Below are 16,659 nucleotides of genomic sequence, written 5' to 3'. Positions count from 1 at the left end.
CAAATGTGTAAAATTTTCATAGTAAGCAATTTGATGCAAGAAAAACAAGAAAGCCAATAAAGTAAATACGATGTAAACAATAGCGCAGGAAACGCCTCCTAACAAATAGATCGCTTTTCAATTTTTCGGTGCAGAAAATTCGGTTTCCTTTTCAAGTAAGAAACAAAGTGATCGCACTAAGTCTTCTCAGAAAAACTTCACAGGAGAGTAATTAAAGCACTTTAATGGCATCAAATTTTACCTTTCATCAAAATTATTTTTTTTGGAAGAGCGATCAGTTAGTGAAAATGTTTACTCGCATACACATGTTGAAATATTATTCGACTGCGCTATACGCCATCTCGTGACAACAATGTGAAATACCGTCAGCTGTCATTTCTAATGCAATGGTTAAAGTGAATAGTTAATAATATTTTTTGTTTCAAACTGGTTGAGCGGATAAAGTACAAAATATAAATATTTCAGACATTTATTCAACTTGAAAAATATTTAATGCCAATGAAATATTTCGAAATGCATTAAACAATTAAAAAGGTTGATTTATAAATTTATATTTATTATTTTACGTTGAATTGAAAAATAACTTGAACTTTCTTGTTTCACTTGCTTCTTGTTTCTAGCAAGCGAAGCTTGTCGTCTGGTCGGTGAGGGAAGGAAAGGTCAGAGGTGGAATGAGAAATGGAACGAGATATTAATGAAGTATTTAGTGATATTGCATTAGCTGAAAATAGGTTTGATGATATTTTGTTTTTTGAACTCATTTTCTTTGCAACCAAAATATTTAGGTAACAGAAAACACACACATAACGCACTGCGAAGCTTAGTGTTACCTATTCAATTGTGGGAAAACTTGATCCACATTTTGCCTATTTTTTCGTTGTGAAAAAGTAAATGGAAGTCTCTAAACACATTAATAAGTAATTTTTTTAAAAAAAATAGGGGAGTCTTTTAATTTCAGTTCAAAAGTAAAAACTTTTTTTCTGAAATTAATTGTTAAGTTAACGTTCTAAATCGTTGTATAAGGTTGATGAAATAATTGAAGTCTAAGCATTTTTTTTCGCAAGTAAAAAAATTATACAAGAATTTCATGGGGAAATCTAACATATCAGTATCAGTCATTTTTAAAGTAAAACTTTCACTGTCGTGGTTTCTAAACTTTTTGACCAAAAAGCCATTTTTTAATATTTCTCGAGACTTGCAGACAAGTATGCGTACAGATTTTGCTCATCATACAAAATATAATTCAGAATCACAGGCAAATATTTGTAATTGAACTAATTGATACATAATAATTATATATTTTTTATTTACCATTACTTTGGCATTCCTAGAATTTAAAAACATGTGTTACATACTGTACATACAAATCTCCAGTTTTCATATTGCAAATGTTCGATTCATCACTATGGGAAGTAAAATAATTTTCTCTCTTATTATCAAAACTAACATTCATTGATCTTTTAGCTAAGACTTTCAGTAATCAAAATTCCTTTTAAAATGATTACAAAATGGTTTATATCAGTAGCTACCTATCATCTCCATGATATTAAAATTTTCTTCATCAGTTATTCATGAAATAATTCCATTCATAACCTGTCAAACATTTTGTTTTACTGAAATAAGTACCTTCTTGATTTGGGAATAATCTCCTATATCATTTCCAGTTCCTATTTAGGTTTCTTTTCTTTTTAAATGGTGATCATATCCTTAGTTTCAAATGAAACAAAGCATAAAAAATTGTTTTGAAAATTTGTATTTCAACTGAATTATATGATTTCATTGAAGGTTATGTAAAATTCATCCTAATATGTGCCATTAGAAACTCCAAGAATATGTATGCATAAGAAATTCTCACAGTGGAGCTAAATATACAGTAGCCGCCGATTAATGCGATCACTTCGGAACAAATATAATTTGATAACAATAACCGAAAAGAGTCCAGGAGACACAAAATAATGATTTTTTTCTCCAATTAAGGTGCATTTATTTTGGCAACCTCAAATTAAATCATAATGACTCAGCTGAATGCAGTTTTAAATTATAAGTTGTTAAATTTACAGAATGGAAATATCTACATTATAAAGAGTTAAAGCTAAATTACGCAATTTTTAATCACATAGTATAATGGGTGAAGTAAAATATAACAGTTTTCCCTGAAATTCGTAGACCAGTTTCAAATCACATTCAGTTTTTCTATCTTTTCCAGCATGGTTTTGCTTGTTGTTTAAATTTTAATTTAACTTTGCTTTGTTTTCAATCTCGACACAATTCTTTAACAGCTTACAAAGTAATGGCAACAATGGAGTTCGTACATCAATGCCTGCAACATGTCCATCGACTGAATTTTTTTAGGTGCAAAAGAAAGTTTTCTTAGGGGGAGTCTGTGGTCACTGAAGGGCGAACTTTCTGTAGCTTCATTCCTAGAAAAATTTTGAACTGCTATTGAAAACCACAAAATGCTACACAGAAAATTAGTCTCGTCACGGTTTGCCTATGTATTTTTGTTAACAAAAACGGGGGAAAAATTGAAAGTTTATGAAAAAGTGATAACACTAAACAAAGACGCAGATTTCAATATCCGACTTTTTTAACGTGTGTTAAGATACAAGTGTTCCAAGACTTCGCGATTCTGATAACATTAAGCGAATGATAACATTAACCATGATCACATTAAGCGGTGCCTACTGTACCTTGTAAGTATGACTTTGTTGATTTCTGCATCTAAAATCTGGTATTAGAATTGGCGTTGTAAGTTGAAACTAAGGTTTCTAGGGAAGAGGAATTGATCCCCAACCCACCCCTCTCATTGAGCTGCTGCAAAGTACTAAACCTTTAGCCTACGCAACCAAATCAACATGATTTATTTTTGGAGTGAAAACTATGGGTTTTTTGTGCTTGTAAATTTTTTAGGTCACAGTTTCTGATCTTTTATGTTACTTTTTTTTTTAACTTCATAAAATATTTGACTTTTAGCGTTCGTCACCTAACGTTTTGTCTGTCATAGATATCAGAAGATTGGTTTCACTCGAGGATTTAGTTTAGGAGAAGAAACTGGTTATAAAGAAGGATATGCTTTGGGTCTACAAAGAGGAGCACAGATAGCATCAGAAGTAAGTTTTATACATATCTGTAATTGTTCTGTAAAATGTGTATATTTTATGTTTCAGGTATGGTAAGAATGCTAAACAGTGATATTCTCTCTTTCATGTTGCAGGGATGCCAATTTTCTGTCACTTGGCAAACTTACTCTTTTTCTTAATTTTATTCTTAACCCCCCCCCCCCCCCTTCGCAGCACCTATTTTTTCCGCACAGAAATTTTCATCCCCTCCTTCCAAAGGGGAAGAAAAAATTAAAGTTAAAATTGCTTTCTTTTTTTTAAAGATACAATAACTGCTGATTTTTAAAAAGTAGGACGATTTGCAAAGTCGTAACATCAAACGTTCAATCGTATGTTTTTTTCCAGCTTGCAGGACGGTAAATTCAGCCAAATTATGTCAATATTCATAAGCTGAAGCATCTTGATTTATTTTTATTTTTTTAGCTCAATTAGCTAGTTCTGCACCAAAGCCGTACATCCCAATTTTGGCACTTCCTACTGTTTCTGGATAAACTGAGAAAATGTTCAATTAAAGGCTTTTACCAGTCTTGCATAATATAGACGAATGTGCGAACGGTGTTTGCAGAAAATTTTTGGCTCTATAGAAATTTATTTTTAAACTGCTAACGTTATTTTTTTTTTTTTTAGAGGGAATTAAAGAAAAAAATCCCAGTTTATTTCTGTTAAAGCCTTTCTCCAAAAGCCTTTTAAAGCACAAGTGTGAAAAAAATAATGGTTTTGGAAGTTTTCTTCAGTTGGTGAAAAATAAGCCCAAACTATATGTTATTGCAACAAAAAAAAAAAGATCTAAAGCTTTTTCTTTTTGTCTCTTTCATATTTGAATACAAATTTAATTCTTTATTCAAGGGTGAGTTAGGCAAAATAATTATTTGTAGAACATTTTCTAGTTAGGATTTGTGTTTGCGGAAAGCTTTTTATTTTATCTAAGTCTGGCTTTTACTTTTCTCCTTATCTTATAGTTTCATTTCTATTAGAAAGCTAATCATAGGTATTTTTGTTTAGCAGTTTTCACTTACATTCAGTTCTGACTTTTCTCATGCATTAGCTAATTTTCTTTTGAAGTCTGTCAATTGTATCCCCCTCAGTCTAGTGGAACATAAAGTAAAAAGATTTACAAATGGTATTCCATTGACAAGGAAAACATATGACCTATATCAGTTATTTAATTTTATAATGAAAGTGGAATCTTACATATTTTAATGTCTTTTCCCCCATTTAGCCTTCATAATAGAGAATATATCTCATGTTGAGGAAAATTGTTTTAAATATTTCGTTTCATGTCTAAAGCTAAAGTATCATAGGAGACTGCTGCTTACTTATGTCTTTAATTTCCTGTCTATTTGGAAATACAAAAAGCATAACACATTTTGTCATTAATATTGTACATTTATTTCTTATCTTTTTAAATTCTTGTGACTAAGTTCAAACATAGAGACAACTTCTTTAGAATTTTTTTTTAAAGATGTTGCATCTCATTCAAACAAATGTAGTTAGAAGCTGCTCTGTTGAGTATTTTGTTTATCTGATCATTTTAAGGTACTTTGAAGCAGTATTTCTTTTAAACATTGAAATTTAAAATGTTCATGCAAAGTGCATGGAAAAAATGCACTTGTGCATAATATGTTTTTGGTTTGAGTTGAACATTTTCTGCAAAAAATACATTTTCTGCAATAGATTGAAAAATATTTTATTCAAATACAGTGCCCGCCACTAATAAATCACTGGATTATAAAATCAGCCGCTTTATAGAATCAAATCTGAAAGAACATAATCATTTCTATATCAAAACATGTTAGGTTTATCCTTTAATAAAAACATCCTCGCCGTTTTATAAAATCAAACTTTTGGAGAGCATATGTTAAATCTTCTCTGAACAGAACCAGGATTTTACTTTTTCTTTCAAGGATTTAAAACATTGCAGTACTAATAAAATAACAAATTCCACAAAAACAAATATAAAAAGGTGAAGGTTTTCCTTTTTTTTTTTTTTTTTTTTCCTTGGGGAGTTGAGTGAAAAAAAAAAAGAGAATGAAGAGGTCTCAAGAGAATTGTTTCAGAGCCATATATTTAGTTGGTGCTGCCTGTTTCCACTTCACAGAACTGTTTTGACATGCAGCCCTGCTCATTGACCACTGAGTCAATCAGTTCATGCTCATTCAGCTATCTACAGGGGTTGACAGTTCATTTTTACAATTGAGTTAAAATTGTTAGCTAGCAAGTCGTGATGACTTGAGTGTGAAAGATTAATTCGAAATTTTGAATAAGTATGAAAAGTTTTCTAAATGTAGTTAGTGTGATGCTGTCATTAATTTGGGGTTTTCTTAATCTTTACTTTCAAATTCTCTTATTCAAACAATAATAAGTCAATATTTTAAGACCCTTGTGAAATTTTAAAAATGTACCTTATGTAAGTTAAAATGTCAACTGTATTTTGCAACTGAACTAAAATAATACAATACAACTAGACTAAAAATAAAATACAACTAATCATAATTTCTTTTTTAGAGTATTTATACTTAAAAACCTTTTATTTTTTTTCAGTGCATGGGTGTCGGTTTATAAAATCAGCCACTTTATAAAATCAAATGTCCTCAGAATGAATGTGATTTTAATAAGCGGCAGGCACTGTACTCACTTAAATTTGTTTTCTTTACAGGAATTGTAATCATCTGGTATGCTATTTGGAATCAATCATTTTAAATGTTAGCACTTCTTTGATTTATTATTTCATTTTTTTTTAAATTTAATTTTATTTATTTTTTTTAACTTTTTTTATTTATTTACTTTTTTTATTATTCCAGTGTTGTAAAATAGTTTTGAATTTCGTTCATTTCTCAATTTAGTTTTTATTTATCATGTCTTTTAGGAGTTTGACTTATTGCTCAGCTCCCTACTCCCCAATTTTCTACCTCTTTCACTTTTTGTCATTTAAGCACAATAATGTCAAAAATGTAAGTCACTTTTTGATTGTACCACAGAGTGGATCTGTGCTTTGCTTCTGTGAGGCAAAGTCAACTTTCTGGCTTCGAATCTTCAAAAATAAAAAATTCGCCAACTGAGGTATTTTTAACGTAAAAGTGCCTGTTATTATCAATGTATTTCCTATTTCCTTATGAATGTTTAATTGTTGATCAAAGATCTCTTACTTTTTTATCAGGGTGAGTCAGAGTTGCTTAAGTCAGAGGTTCCAAAACTTTAGACCGCCACAGACCTCTCCAGCGAAAATTACGCATTTCACGGACTCCCCTCCCCAGGGTTCGCACGGGTCATGGAAATCCTGGAAAGTCATGGAAAAAAAAATAAACAAATTTCAGACTGGGAAAAGTCATGGAAAATTAATGTTTTCATTAAAAGTCATGGAAATTTATTTAAAGTCATGAAAAAATGTCTTGAGTAGTAAGAAAGTAGCAATATCTAAAAGAGCACTAGAAATATTGAGTGGTTTAGTAATATTGCATATAACTTGAACAATCTGAGAAACAAGTTCGAGTTTTGGAATCCAATTTCATCCGCTTCTGTAACAGCCGCTCGCCTTTTTTTGTAATGTGATTTTACAAGTAGGACATCACTAATTTTGAATTCACCATTATTTTCTGCACTTTTTATATTTTATATTATGTAGTAGTGAACTTGCACTTTCTTGATTTTGCCACGCCCCCTCAAAAAAGTGTAATTCAATTGCACCCGAGTTCGTTTCAACTACTTGTAAAAAATCCATTAATTTACCAAAGTTAATCTTAATAATTATGTTGATGACTTTAGAAAGTGAAAATTTTAGTCAGGCAATAGAACATAGAAACAGGGGAATTCTAATACTCTAAAACAGTGGTGCCCAACATACAGCTCGTAAAACTGATCCCTTTGTGGCCAGCTGAATTATCTGATTTAGAAAAATGAAAAAACTGAAAAACGTGGCTTTACGTTAATGAACGAATATAGTATATTGTTCAGTTACATTGGTGAGTAGATGCACTATTGGACACCAAAGGGCAATGTTTTTATTAAGTAAATTTATTATTGGAACTTAGTAATGACCCATTCAATTTTTGTCCCATTCATTACTATTCTGCCATCGTTATTGAATATTTGTTAGACATTTAAACATCAGTGTATTGCATTTTTACTTTACCTGAATTGATATGATGAAGACAAATAAGAATAATTTATTAGTTTCTGCCTGCAGTGCACTGATATTTTTTAGTCACAAGTAAGTGCCTTCTAATGAGTAACCGCCAATGAGGTAGTGGCACTCACATAAAAGTTTTTTGAAAGCCCATTTCCGAAAATTGGTAAGTTTGGCATCTAATAGTATTATTCTCTTTGTGTAACAAGGTCATGAAAATTTTTATGAAGTCATGAAAAAGTCTTGGAAAAGTCATGGAAATTTTTTATCCAAATTGAGTATGAACCCTGCCTCCCCCTCCTCGACACATGCAATGAAATTAATGATTTGACACAGTTAAATCTATTTTTTTCTTATATACTTTTCCGCTTTTTTCCTTTACATTTATTTATTCGTTGTTCTGTATGTTTTTCAGAGCTCTTGTCTGGTTTTCATTTCTTACGTTATTATTTTGAGTTATGGAAGTACAATTCTATTTAAAATTCAATTAGGAATAAAAATTTGAAGTTAGTTGAACATAACACTGTTAGCCTAGTTTAAGTGTGAAAATTTTCCATATGAGTTGCATTTTTATAGCGCATTGGGATTTTCATTATTAACTATGGTTCGGGCAAACTGGTCTTAATGCTGTGATTAGGATCTGCTTAGCCTTCGTACTGCTGCCTGTTTAAGTGTGCCTCAATTATAGGGAGCTACCGCCCTCTGTTCGCTATCGGACACCAGTCTCCAGAAACTGCAAGCAGTTTCATTCATTGCAATCAATGTATCATTAATGCTTTCAATGTTATTATAATACTAAAAAAGTATGCTTATGGTTAATATAGAAAAAAAACATCAACTAATTCCTTTTACACCGGTGCTACAACCTTGCTCACCGCTCTTGTTCATCAATTCATCACATACTAACTACATCAACAGAGTCCAGCAGGTGCAGGTTCAATATAGTATGAAGTATGCTAATATCAATATATTCTCAGGGCTAAAAATTTTAGACCTTGATGATTTGGCTAGAATGAAAGGATGATTACCCAAAATTTGGTGACTATGAAAATCTCAAGCGTCAAATGTTTTCTTTCATTTCAAATGATTTTGCTGAATACATGCAAGCATATTATGCTACGAATTTATAAAACAGTGGTACTCCATGAGTATTAAAATCAAATGCAAACTATAACGTTTGATCTATTTCAGCCTTTGCTTGAAATTTTGAATGTTGACTAGTAAATTTAGGCTTGAAAATTTTGGAGTAAAGGTTCTATTTGAAGTATAATATCCCAGCTGTAAAAATGTGCCTCAATGTTTGCATTTTACTTAATATAGTTATGTAACAATATAACTTCGTCATGTACACAAAACTAATCAATGTGTAGTGTGTTTACTTCCGATAATTTGGAGCCCCCCCCCCCCCCCTTGTTGCATCTTGCATGGGCTAAAGCAAGAACATTTTTATTCCTCATAAATGTGCTTTCTTTTCGAATAAAAATATCATTACTCGTCCTTCAATCTTAATTATATTTCACGTTTTAAATGGATAGCTCCTCAGACCCCCTGGCATGGACTCGCAGATCCCCTGACCACAGTTTGGGAAACCCTGGCTTAAGTGATATTATCCTTAAATAACATTAAATGCACAATATCTTTTTAAGCAAATCATCCTTGAAATGAGATTCTTGTCAAGCCAAGGACTTTCCTATAGCTGAAAAATACTGTTTGTTTGAATATTTTTGCTTAGTATGAAAGGTTAACTGTGATTAAAAAAGTTTTTTTTTTTAAATTTCAGATTGGCTTTTATAAAGGATTTGCAATAGCTTGGATGATTGTGTTAGAAGGTGAAGAAACTGCAAAACAGAGGTAATATTTAATTATTCTGGCTTATAGATTTATTTATGTTTCATTTACTATTGTTGATTATGAATTCTCTCTCTGTGTCTAGTTTCTTCTCCTCACGATAATTGTATTTTTATTTGCAGTCGAATGATGTTATAGACTGGCAGAATATAGTGCCTTTTCCTCTCCCTCTTATAACTAACATAACTTAATTTATCTCTGCCTCATCAGCAGTGTTAGGAATAGGTGATTTATAGGTGTATTTTGTGACTCAATATTTTTTTTCTTTTTTTTTTGACACCCAGATTTCAAAACTTAGATGCCAAACTTGTCGCCTAAAATTTTGAATTAAATTGAACTTTTTTTATAACAACTCATCATGATCTTAACCCATGATTAAAGTATAAAAAATAAAAAGAAATTTTCTTCGAGTTTCGTGCATTATTTATATTTAATGGACTATTTTATAACTTAGATGATTGACATTTGCATACCTCCTGTACATTTGTGATAACCTCATGTATGTTTGGTTTTTAAAAAACTGCTTCTAGAAATTTTATTTTGATGACTGGAATACTTATCCCAGGCATCATCATGATGCCTAGCATAGGCGGCTTGTACGAGGGGGGGGGGCAACTGTCCCCTACTCCCAAAGGTAAAAGGGCCTTACCCCTCACTTTTCAAAGTTAAAAACTAATGATTGATTGAAGTATGAGTTTTTATAGGGTGGATTGATTTATTTACAAAAGTAAAAACTTAAAAATTCCAAATAAACTTTTCTCATTTTTTTTTCATAATTATAGAACTTTAAAATGGGAGGATCTGCGGTGGTCATCTATTCCAAGTTTTGATGCCATATTCCGCTTTTTTAGAAGTTATTAAATCAGTAACATTAAAAGTCAGTAATGTAGCCCAATTTTATAAAAAAAGAAAAAATAAACAGCTTCAGGGACCACGTCCCCTAATGCCTGCACTTCATTTGAGTGTGTGTTCCTGCCCCCCACTTTTTGAATGCATCAGCCGCCTATGATGCTTAGATTTGAATTCTTATGTCTAATACTGCTCATCAATTCTGATTGTGTATCATGATCCCTCAGTTCATGCTTAAAATAACATTGATGCACTTTTTGCCTACAAGCCCAGTGTCTACTTGAGTCATGTGACATTTGTTTCTATGTGTTTGTGTATATTTATCCAGTCTCCAGGCTTGCTCACTTGTAACGGAGCCCTGTTATGCTGATAATCAAATAAAATCTAATCTGAACCTTATTTGAGGTGATGGATTTTCCATGTACCTATTTCTGGTCTGCTACCTCAGAGGAGGAGTGGACCAGATAGCTAATCCATAACATGTAATTAATAGCCTAAATTCATATACTTTTTCTGCATTTACATCTAGTTTAAAATAGAGTTGTTAGCATTTAAAGAGCTTTAAAATGGTTGGTCTAAGACGATGTTTCCCTCAGTGGGTTACACCTGAGGATAAGGGTTGTGTCACAAGTTAGTTAAAGCATAAATTTTACTATTCATACATGAACTACAATTAACCAATGCGAATGAATATTTTAACACTAGAGCTATACGATATTAATGTCCTCAAGAAATAGAAATGTCTTCTGGTAATTGCAAAATTCAGATCCTTGGTGATAGTGCAGAAGATTGCAAATTGCAGCTAGTTTTATTTTACAAAAGTGAAGCAGAAGCTTCTGAGACACAAAAGTACTTCCTGAACAGAACTAGTCAGAAAATTTATCCATTTAGTTGAATTTGTTTACTCAATTTTTCTATCTTATGTGTGTGTTTTTTTTTCCGGTTCATAAAATAATATTTTCATGTGTTACCTATTTTTTCACTTAGGAAAATAAATGCTTTAAAGTCCTTACAAGAAATGACCGAGAGCTTCCCTCACACAAATATTCAAGATGATGATGCTGTCAGCAAACTGTTGAAAATCCGAGCAAAGTTTAAGCAGGTTAGAGTTAGAAATTCTTGACAGACCTCAATATTTTTATGTGTTAATATTAATAAAGACAGTTCAATTCATTTTATATTGGTGTGACTTTCTTTAAAATTCTCTGAGTTAAAATTTTTCAATATACCTTTCTACAGACCCTGATTTCTGCAAGGACAGGTGGGACCAGAATTTTTCATTTTCTAGGGGGTGTCAAAGCGTTTATTTTCAGTGTATAGCATATCAAAAAACAGCAAAACCACACCAACTAATATAAATACATTAGTTAATGAAAAACCAATTGGGGGGGCACTTGCCTTCTCTTGACCACCTTAATGGTGGGCCTGGGTCACTTGCTCATGGCCCCTGATTGTTTGGGGGCTAATAACCCTGTTATTAATTTGATTTATGTATTTTTCATTAAGATTTTTTCACAAATAATTTTGTTTAAAAAACTATTTTGCAGTGCAATTTATAGATTCCCTTGTTTCATGACATATTTTACTTTTTCAAATTAAGTTGTTTTTACAATGACCATTGTTACTGTACACTTAAGTCCCACTGTGAATGAGGTAAAAGAGTATTTTTCCTCAAAAATTTAATAAAACTTTGAAACCTGAATTTACAGAAATCTGCATTACAAACAAAACAAACACTGCAAAAAACATTATGATTTCTCTTCCAAACAATAACGACAGATATTAGAATACTTTTAAGAAATTAAATCCAGAAGGATGGATTTAAAATACGTAACCATGGAAAAACAAAATAAAATAAGTTTAAGGAATTAAAATGCAAAAGAAAATGGTTCACAATTTGAATGGAATCGAGATTTCTTAAACTTGATTTAAAAGGCTTGTAACTTTTTTTTCCCTTTTGAGATAAAAGCTTATTTTTTCGACCATAGTTCGAGTTAGATCTGGAGTAAAAAGGTCGCTTTTTCCAATGTCGTCAAAAAGAAAGCTGTGGGACAATTCCTTCACTTTTTAGCCTACTTTCCCTGTAAAAGTCAGAGAAAGAAGAAAAAAGCATGCAAGAAGGCTTAATGCATCTTAAAAATATCCCGAAGAACAAAAAAAAAATCAAAAATAAATAAAATAGTTAGATAAATATTGAAAAATTAAAAATTGGAACGTAGGGTATTGAGATGGGGAAAAATGTCGGTCTGTCTGTCTGTCCCCACCTAATAACTTTTGAATGAATAGTCCGATTCGAACAAACTTTTTTTTGTTCGAAAGATCTCGGCGAGGACAACTCATTTCCATATTTCACTTTTTAATTTGAACTATTTTTTGTTCAATTTTGAACGGTTCAAAAAAAACTTAACATTAGCGCCTACGGGGAAATTCAAGGCAATTCCGAACTGTGAGGCGAATTGCTTCAAACAAACTTTGTAGGAAAAAACTTTTGATGAAAAACTTGTATATAAAATATCTTTTTGATTTGAACAATTTTCCGTTCAATTTTGAACAGTTCAAATCCCTTAACATTAGCGCCTACGGGGAAACTGAAAGTCAATGTAGATTCTGTACTTGAAGGTGGATTTACTTCAAACAAATTTTGTTGGAAATAGCTCTTGACGCCATTCTCCAGACTTCGAGAATTTAGGGGCACCCGACTCCGACTCCTGTGCCCGATAATTAATCGGACTCCGACTCCCCAACTTCGACTCTGACTTCTTAGCTTTGGCAAAAATTTATACACGGAGGACAGACGACTGACTCCGATTCTTTGATATTCAACTCCAACTCCGCAGCTATGGTTTTAACTATGAAATAATTATTGTTGATATGACTTGTTTTTATTTTCACGCTAAAGTTTAAATTTAGGCATTCAGTCTTCGGCGAATGAACTCAAAGTCATTCATGTTTCTACATAAAGATATGCGCAGACGATTTTTTTTTTTTGACAATGAAAATTATTTCTTTTAATTGACATTTTATTGTTTTTATTTATTTTGGTAATTGCATCAATTCATTTAAAACATTATTTTTGGCAACAGGGGAAAAAGAAATTATTATTATTATTTTTTTTTTTTTTTTGATGTATTTATTTTAATGAACTTATCAATTTTAATTATTATTCTTTCATTTTGAAAGCTGTTAAAGAATTTTTTTAATGGAAAAAAAGTGTATAAGCTGCTTTGTTTAAAAGGTGCTTCTTTTTTTAAAGATGAGTGAGGAATATTTTATTCCTAGAAATCAGCTTAAAATATTTAAAAAATATTTTTGAAACAATTTGCGATTTTAGCTATTTTTGAGAATATTTATTGATCAGGTACTAGAAAGTTGTATGGGCATATGGGAAAGTAGGCTCGTTTAGTTCTAGACACAACTTCTTGTTATTGATTAATTCAATGAAGAAAGTAGTACCTAAATTTCAGCTGAGTCTAAAAAAATTTGAGCAAAAAACGCAAATAACTCCCGCCGTAATAAAGTTAGCCTTGAAACAAATGACGTAGAACGCAGAAAATTCTACCCTTTCAAACAATATGTAATATTAATATGTGCAAGTTGGTTTTTCACCCCCATACTTTTGGTTTTTAACCCCCATACTTGAGAATTTATGTGAAAATTAAACGGAATTTTAAAAAAAACTATTCATCGAGTTTTATTCGAACTGGTCTGCAAACCTTTTCAGGACTTAAAAGAACAAACTGAAAATTTCAGCGCAATCGGCCAGGTTGTTCTCGAGTTTTGCGAGTTCAAACACACACACGCTTTCATTTTATACTATGTAGAGATGATGTTCTTAAAAACTTCGTTTCCAGTTTTGAAAAAGTGAAAGCAAAAGCCAGAAACATTATTATTTGACTTAAGAAAAGCCTTGAAGAATCACATGAGAAACAAAAACAATATCAAATTTAAAGTTTGTTATCAACCAAAAGTTGAGATGAAGTACTGAATAATGATTTGAATGGAGGAAAGCCTTCGAAAGTAAGGGATTTAAATTTCAATTGCAGGTTTTCATTTCGCAGAAATTAAGGGGTTTTAATTAATTTCGCCTAAACTTACTAATGTTTCGAAAAATCCTTTCTTAGTAGATACTTTTGTAATTATGTGGACATGCCTGCCAAATTTCAAGTCAGGTATCAGTGGTATTTGCTGTGCGTTGATATATATATGTATATATGTTATCTCAGAACATTGATTTTTATATTAAGGGATTTAAAAATATCCCTTTTTTATTAGAATGTGAAATGTCGGAGTCTACAATATTTTTTTTGACTCAGGCTCCTTGAAGTCAGATCCGCACCAAACAATTCTGTAGTTGTCATTAAAACATTTTTTTTCTTTTTAAAGAGAGGGATTATATTTCTCAGCAAATCATTCTTATGCATTGTTTGACATTTAACTGGGAATTTTCTTGAGATTTTATAGTTGTGAAATTCATGTTAAATCATATTTGTAAATATAAATTGATTAATAACTAGGATATCTAAAACCTTTTTTATAAAAATCTGATTTAAACTTTTAAAAGTTTGGTTTTTTTTCTTTTGTAAAAAATGCATCTTTTAATGCACATTTAGAGACGTTTTTTTTTTTCATCCCAGCATCTATTGGTTAACGCATCAAATTCCTTCCACAGTTGCGAGTAATGCCTAAACATGGTTTGGTCTAAAAAACATGCTGAATGACATGATTTGAAAATTAACTGCAATTTTAAATTCCCTGTCTGCACGTCAGCTTGAAATACAGATTGAAATTTCATCAAAGTTTTTTGAGTTTATGAAAAAAAGAACCCAATTAAAACATTTTTTTTCACTTGATGATGACATTTCATTTGTTTGATTATCAACTACAAATTTCAAAGCATATATTTAATTTTTATTTCAGGTCATATCTATTCTAAATGTGGAAACAGAATATGTAACTGAATTAAGGCCAACTAGTGAACAACAACAAGCACCACCACGACCAGATGAACTATCATTTTGATTGAGACACACGAAAGTATCATTCATGTTTTTTTTTCTCTTTATGTTTATAATTTGTTAGTTTTTTTTCATTCAGTGCCAAAGATTTTTTACATAAATATTATTTAAGGATTTTAATTTGAACTTGCTTTAATTCTTTTGGTAAGCACTAGAAAAGCAAAGATGTTCATTGGTGTTAAATGAGTGTGATTTTCAAAGTATAGTTAAAATATTTTGCACAACTGCAAATTTTTCAAAGTGTTAATTTTTGCAAACAAAATATCATAATTATATTTTTAGTGCAAGAAAGAAAAAAAAGGCCGAGTTCATATAAAAAACACACAAAGCAAATTATTTGTTTTTACTGTAAATGTCCAAAAGTATGCAATACAGGATCGGAACTCATGCAAAACATTCTGATTATATGCATCATTTATATGTACATACTGTGTATTTAATCATTAACAATTTGTTTCCAAGCTCTTTGTTAGGTCTCAATGTTTTAATGTATATAAAATAATATCAATATATTTAAACTTGTTTAAAAAGAAACTGTATATTTTGTAAAAGACAAATCATCAAAATTGCTGTTAGATTAAGTCAATGCTAATTAGAAACGATAGAAATGCTAAAGAAGAAATGGAAAAATCACTTTATCAATTTAAGTTTTACTCTGCCTGTTTAACTCAATATAATTCTGTTATTTTACTGATGTTGATATTTCAAGCTTTAGATACACATAAGATGCAGCATTTTCAAATTCCATGCATTTCATAATGTATTTGAAGCATTTCAAGTTACTCTATTGCATTTTATTTGATCCTTTGCTTTTATAACAGAATCTTTTTTTCTTCCATTCTATATCTCAATTGCTTCAGTTATATTTTACAATTTTCATTTTAGCTTTAACACTTAGATCTGCATTTGCTAACAAGAAACATTGCTGCATGGCAACAATGTGTACAAAATATCATTCAAATTCAAAAAGAAGTGTAAATTATAAAGTGAAATTGTTAAAATTACAAGCTTTTTAGTTTTGAATAATGTAGCAGAGAGGCACTCACTGCCTGCAGAATGCATTGGCAAGTGTATCCTTGAAAATGATTAAAAGATCATTGCATCTCATCCCTCCTTGTCCAACTTTCTTAAGAAAGTTTTCAAAAAGTTCCACACTTGATAAAATGGTATGAGACCCCAGTTTAGGAATCCCAAACTTTTCCCTAAAATATTTTTTTTAATCACTTTTTTTAAAACAAAAAAAAAATATATATATATATATATTTTTTTAGTTTTAAATGTTTAAAATTGTCAACGTTCAGCAATTACTTGTTGAGAACAGCTTATTTTCAAACGTGTAATCGATACCATGTGTTATGCGTAAATAGGCGTTTTGCTGTAATTGTGCAGCAATCTTCTAACATCTCCTTTTGGTTAACAATAATTCTTTTGTTCTTCTCAAAAGGATGCAATACAAAGCCGCTTGAACAAAATTACAAAATTATTTTCAGTAGAAATATGATTTATTTTTTATATTGATCAGCCCATTGTATAATAATAAAAAGCAATATATGCAGACCAATGCTGCTGCTGCAAATTATCTACGGCTTTTGTTTTAGCATAATGAAGCATACTTCAATTCAGATTGATCAAAAAATAAAAGAGAAACCAGGAAAGATGTGACAAATAACACACAACTGAAAAGTTTTCAATTTTTTGAGTCAGA

The 16,659-nt window shown here is 30.9% G+C and overlaps 1 protein-coding gene across 1 annotated transcript; it reads left to right on the top strand.

Moving 5' to 3' along the window:
* The first annotated feature begins 624 nt into the window (after positions 1 to 624).
* On the top strand, positions 625 to 14,974 carry LOC129226535 (protein LTO1 homolog). Its single transcript, XM_054861144.1, has 5 exons — positions 625 to 731; positions 3,005 to 3,110; positions 9,023 to 9,093; positions 10,927 to 11,041; positions 14,857 to 14,974. Exons 1-5 carry the CDS (start codon positions 679 to 681, stop codon positions 14,956 to 14,958), a joined length of 447 nt encoding a protein of 148 aa, XP_054717119.1. The 5' UTR covers positions 625 to 678; the 3' UTR covers positions 14,959 to 14,974.
* The last annotated feature ends 1,685 nt before the right edge of the window (positions 14,975 to 16,659 follow it).

The sequence above is a fragment of the Uloborus diversus genome, chromosome 7 (assembly GCF_026930045.1).
Source record: "Uloborus diversus isolate 005 chromosome 7, Udiv.v.3.1, whole genome shotgun sequence".
NCBI lineage: Eukaryota > Metazoa > Arthropoda > Arachnida > Araneae > Uloboridae > Uloborus > Uloborus diversus.
Note: the sequence above shows the minus strand (reverse complement) of the source record. Positions and strands in the feature narration are given on the sequence as shown.

What these genes read in the sequence shown, in the direction of transcription:
- LOC129226535 (XM_054861144.1), top strand. Translation starts at nt 679, where the DNA reads ATGGAACGAGATATTAATGAAGTATTTAGTGATATTGCATTAGCTGAA. An exon ending in GAGCACAGATAGCATCAGAA is followed by an intron (nt 3,111 to 9,022) that starts GTAAGTTTTATA and finishes TTTAAATTTCAG; the next exon opens with ATTGGCTTTTATAAAGGATT. An exon ending in TCCGAGCAAAGTTTAAGCAG is followed by an intron (nt 11,042 to 14,856) that starts GTTAGAGTTAGA and finishes TTTTTATTTCAG; the next exon opens with GTCATATCTATTCTAAATGT.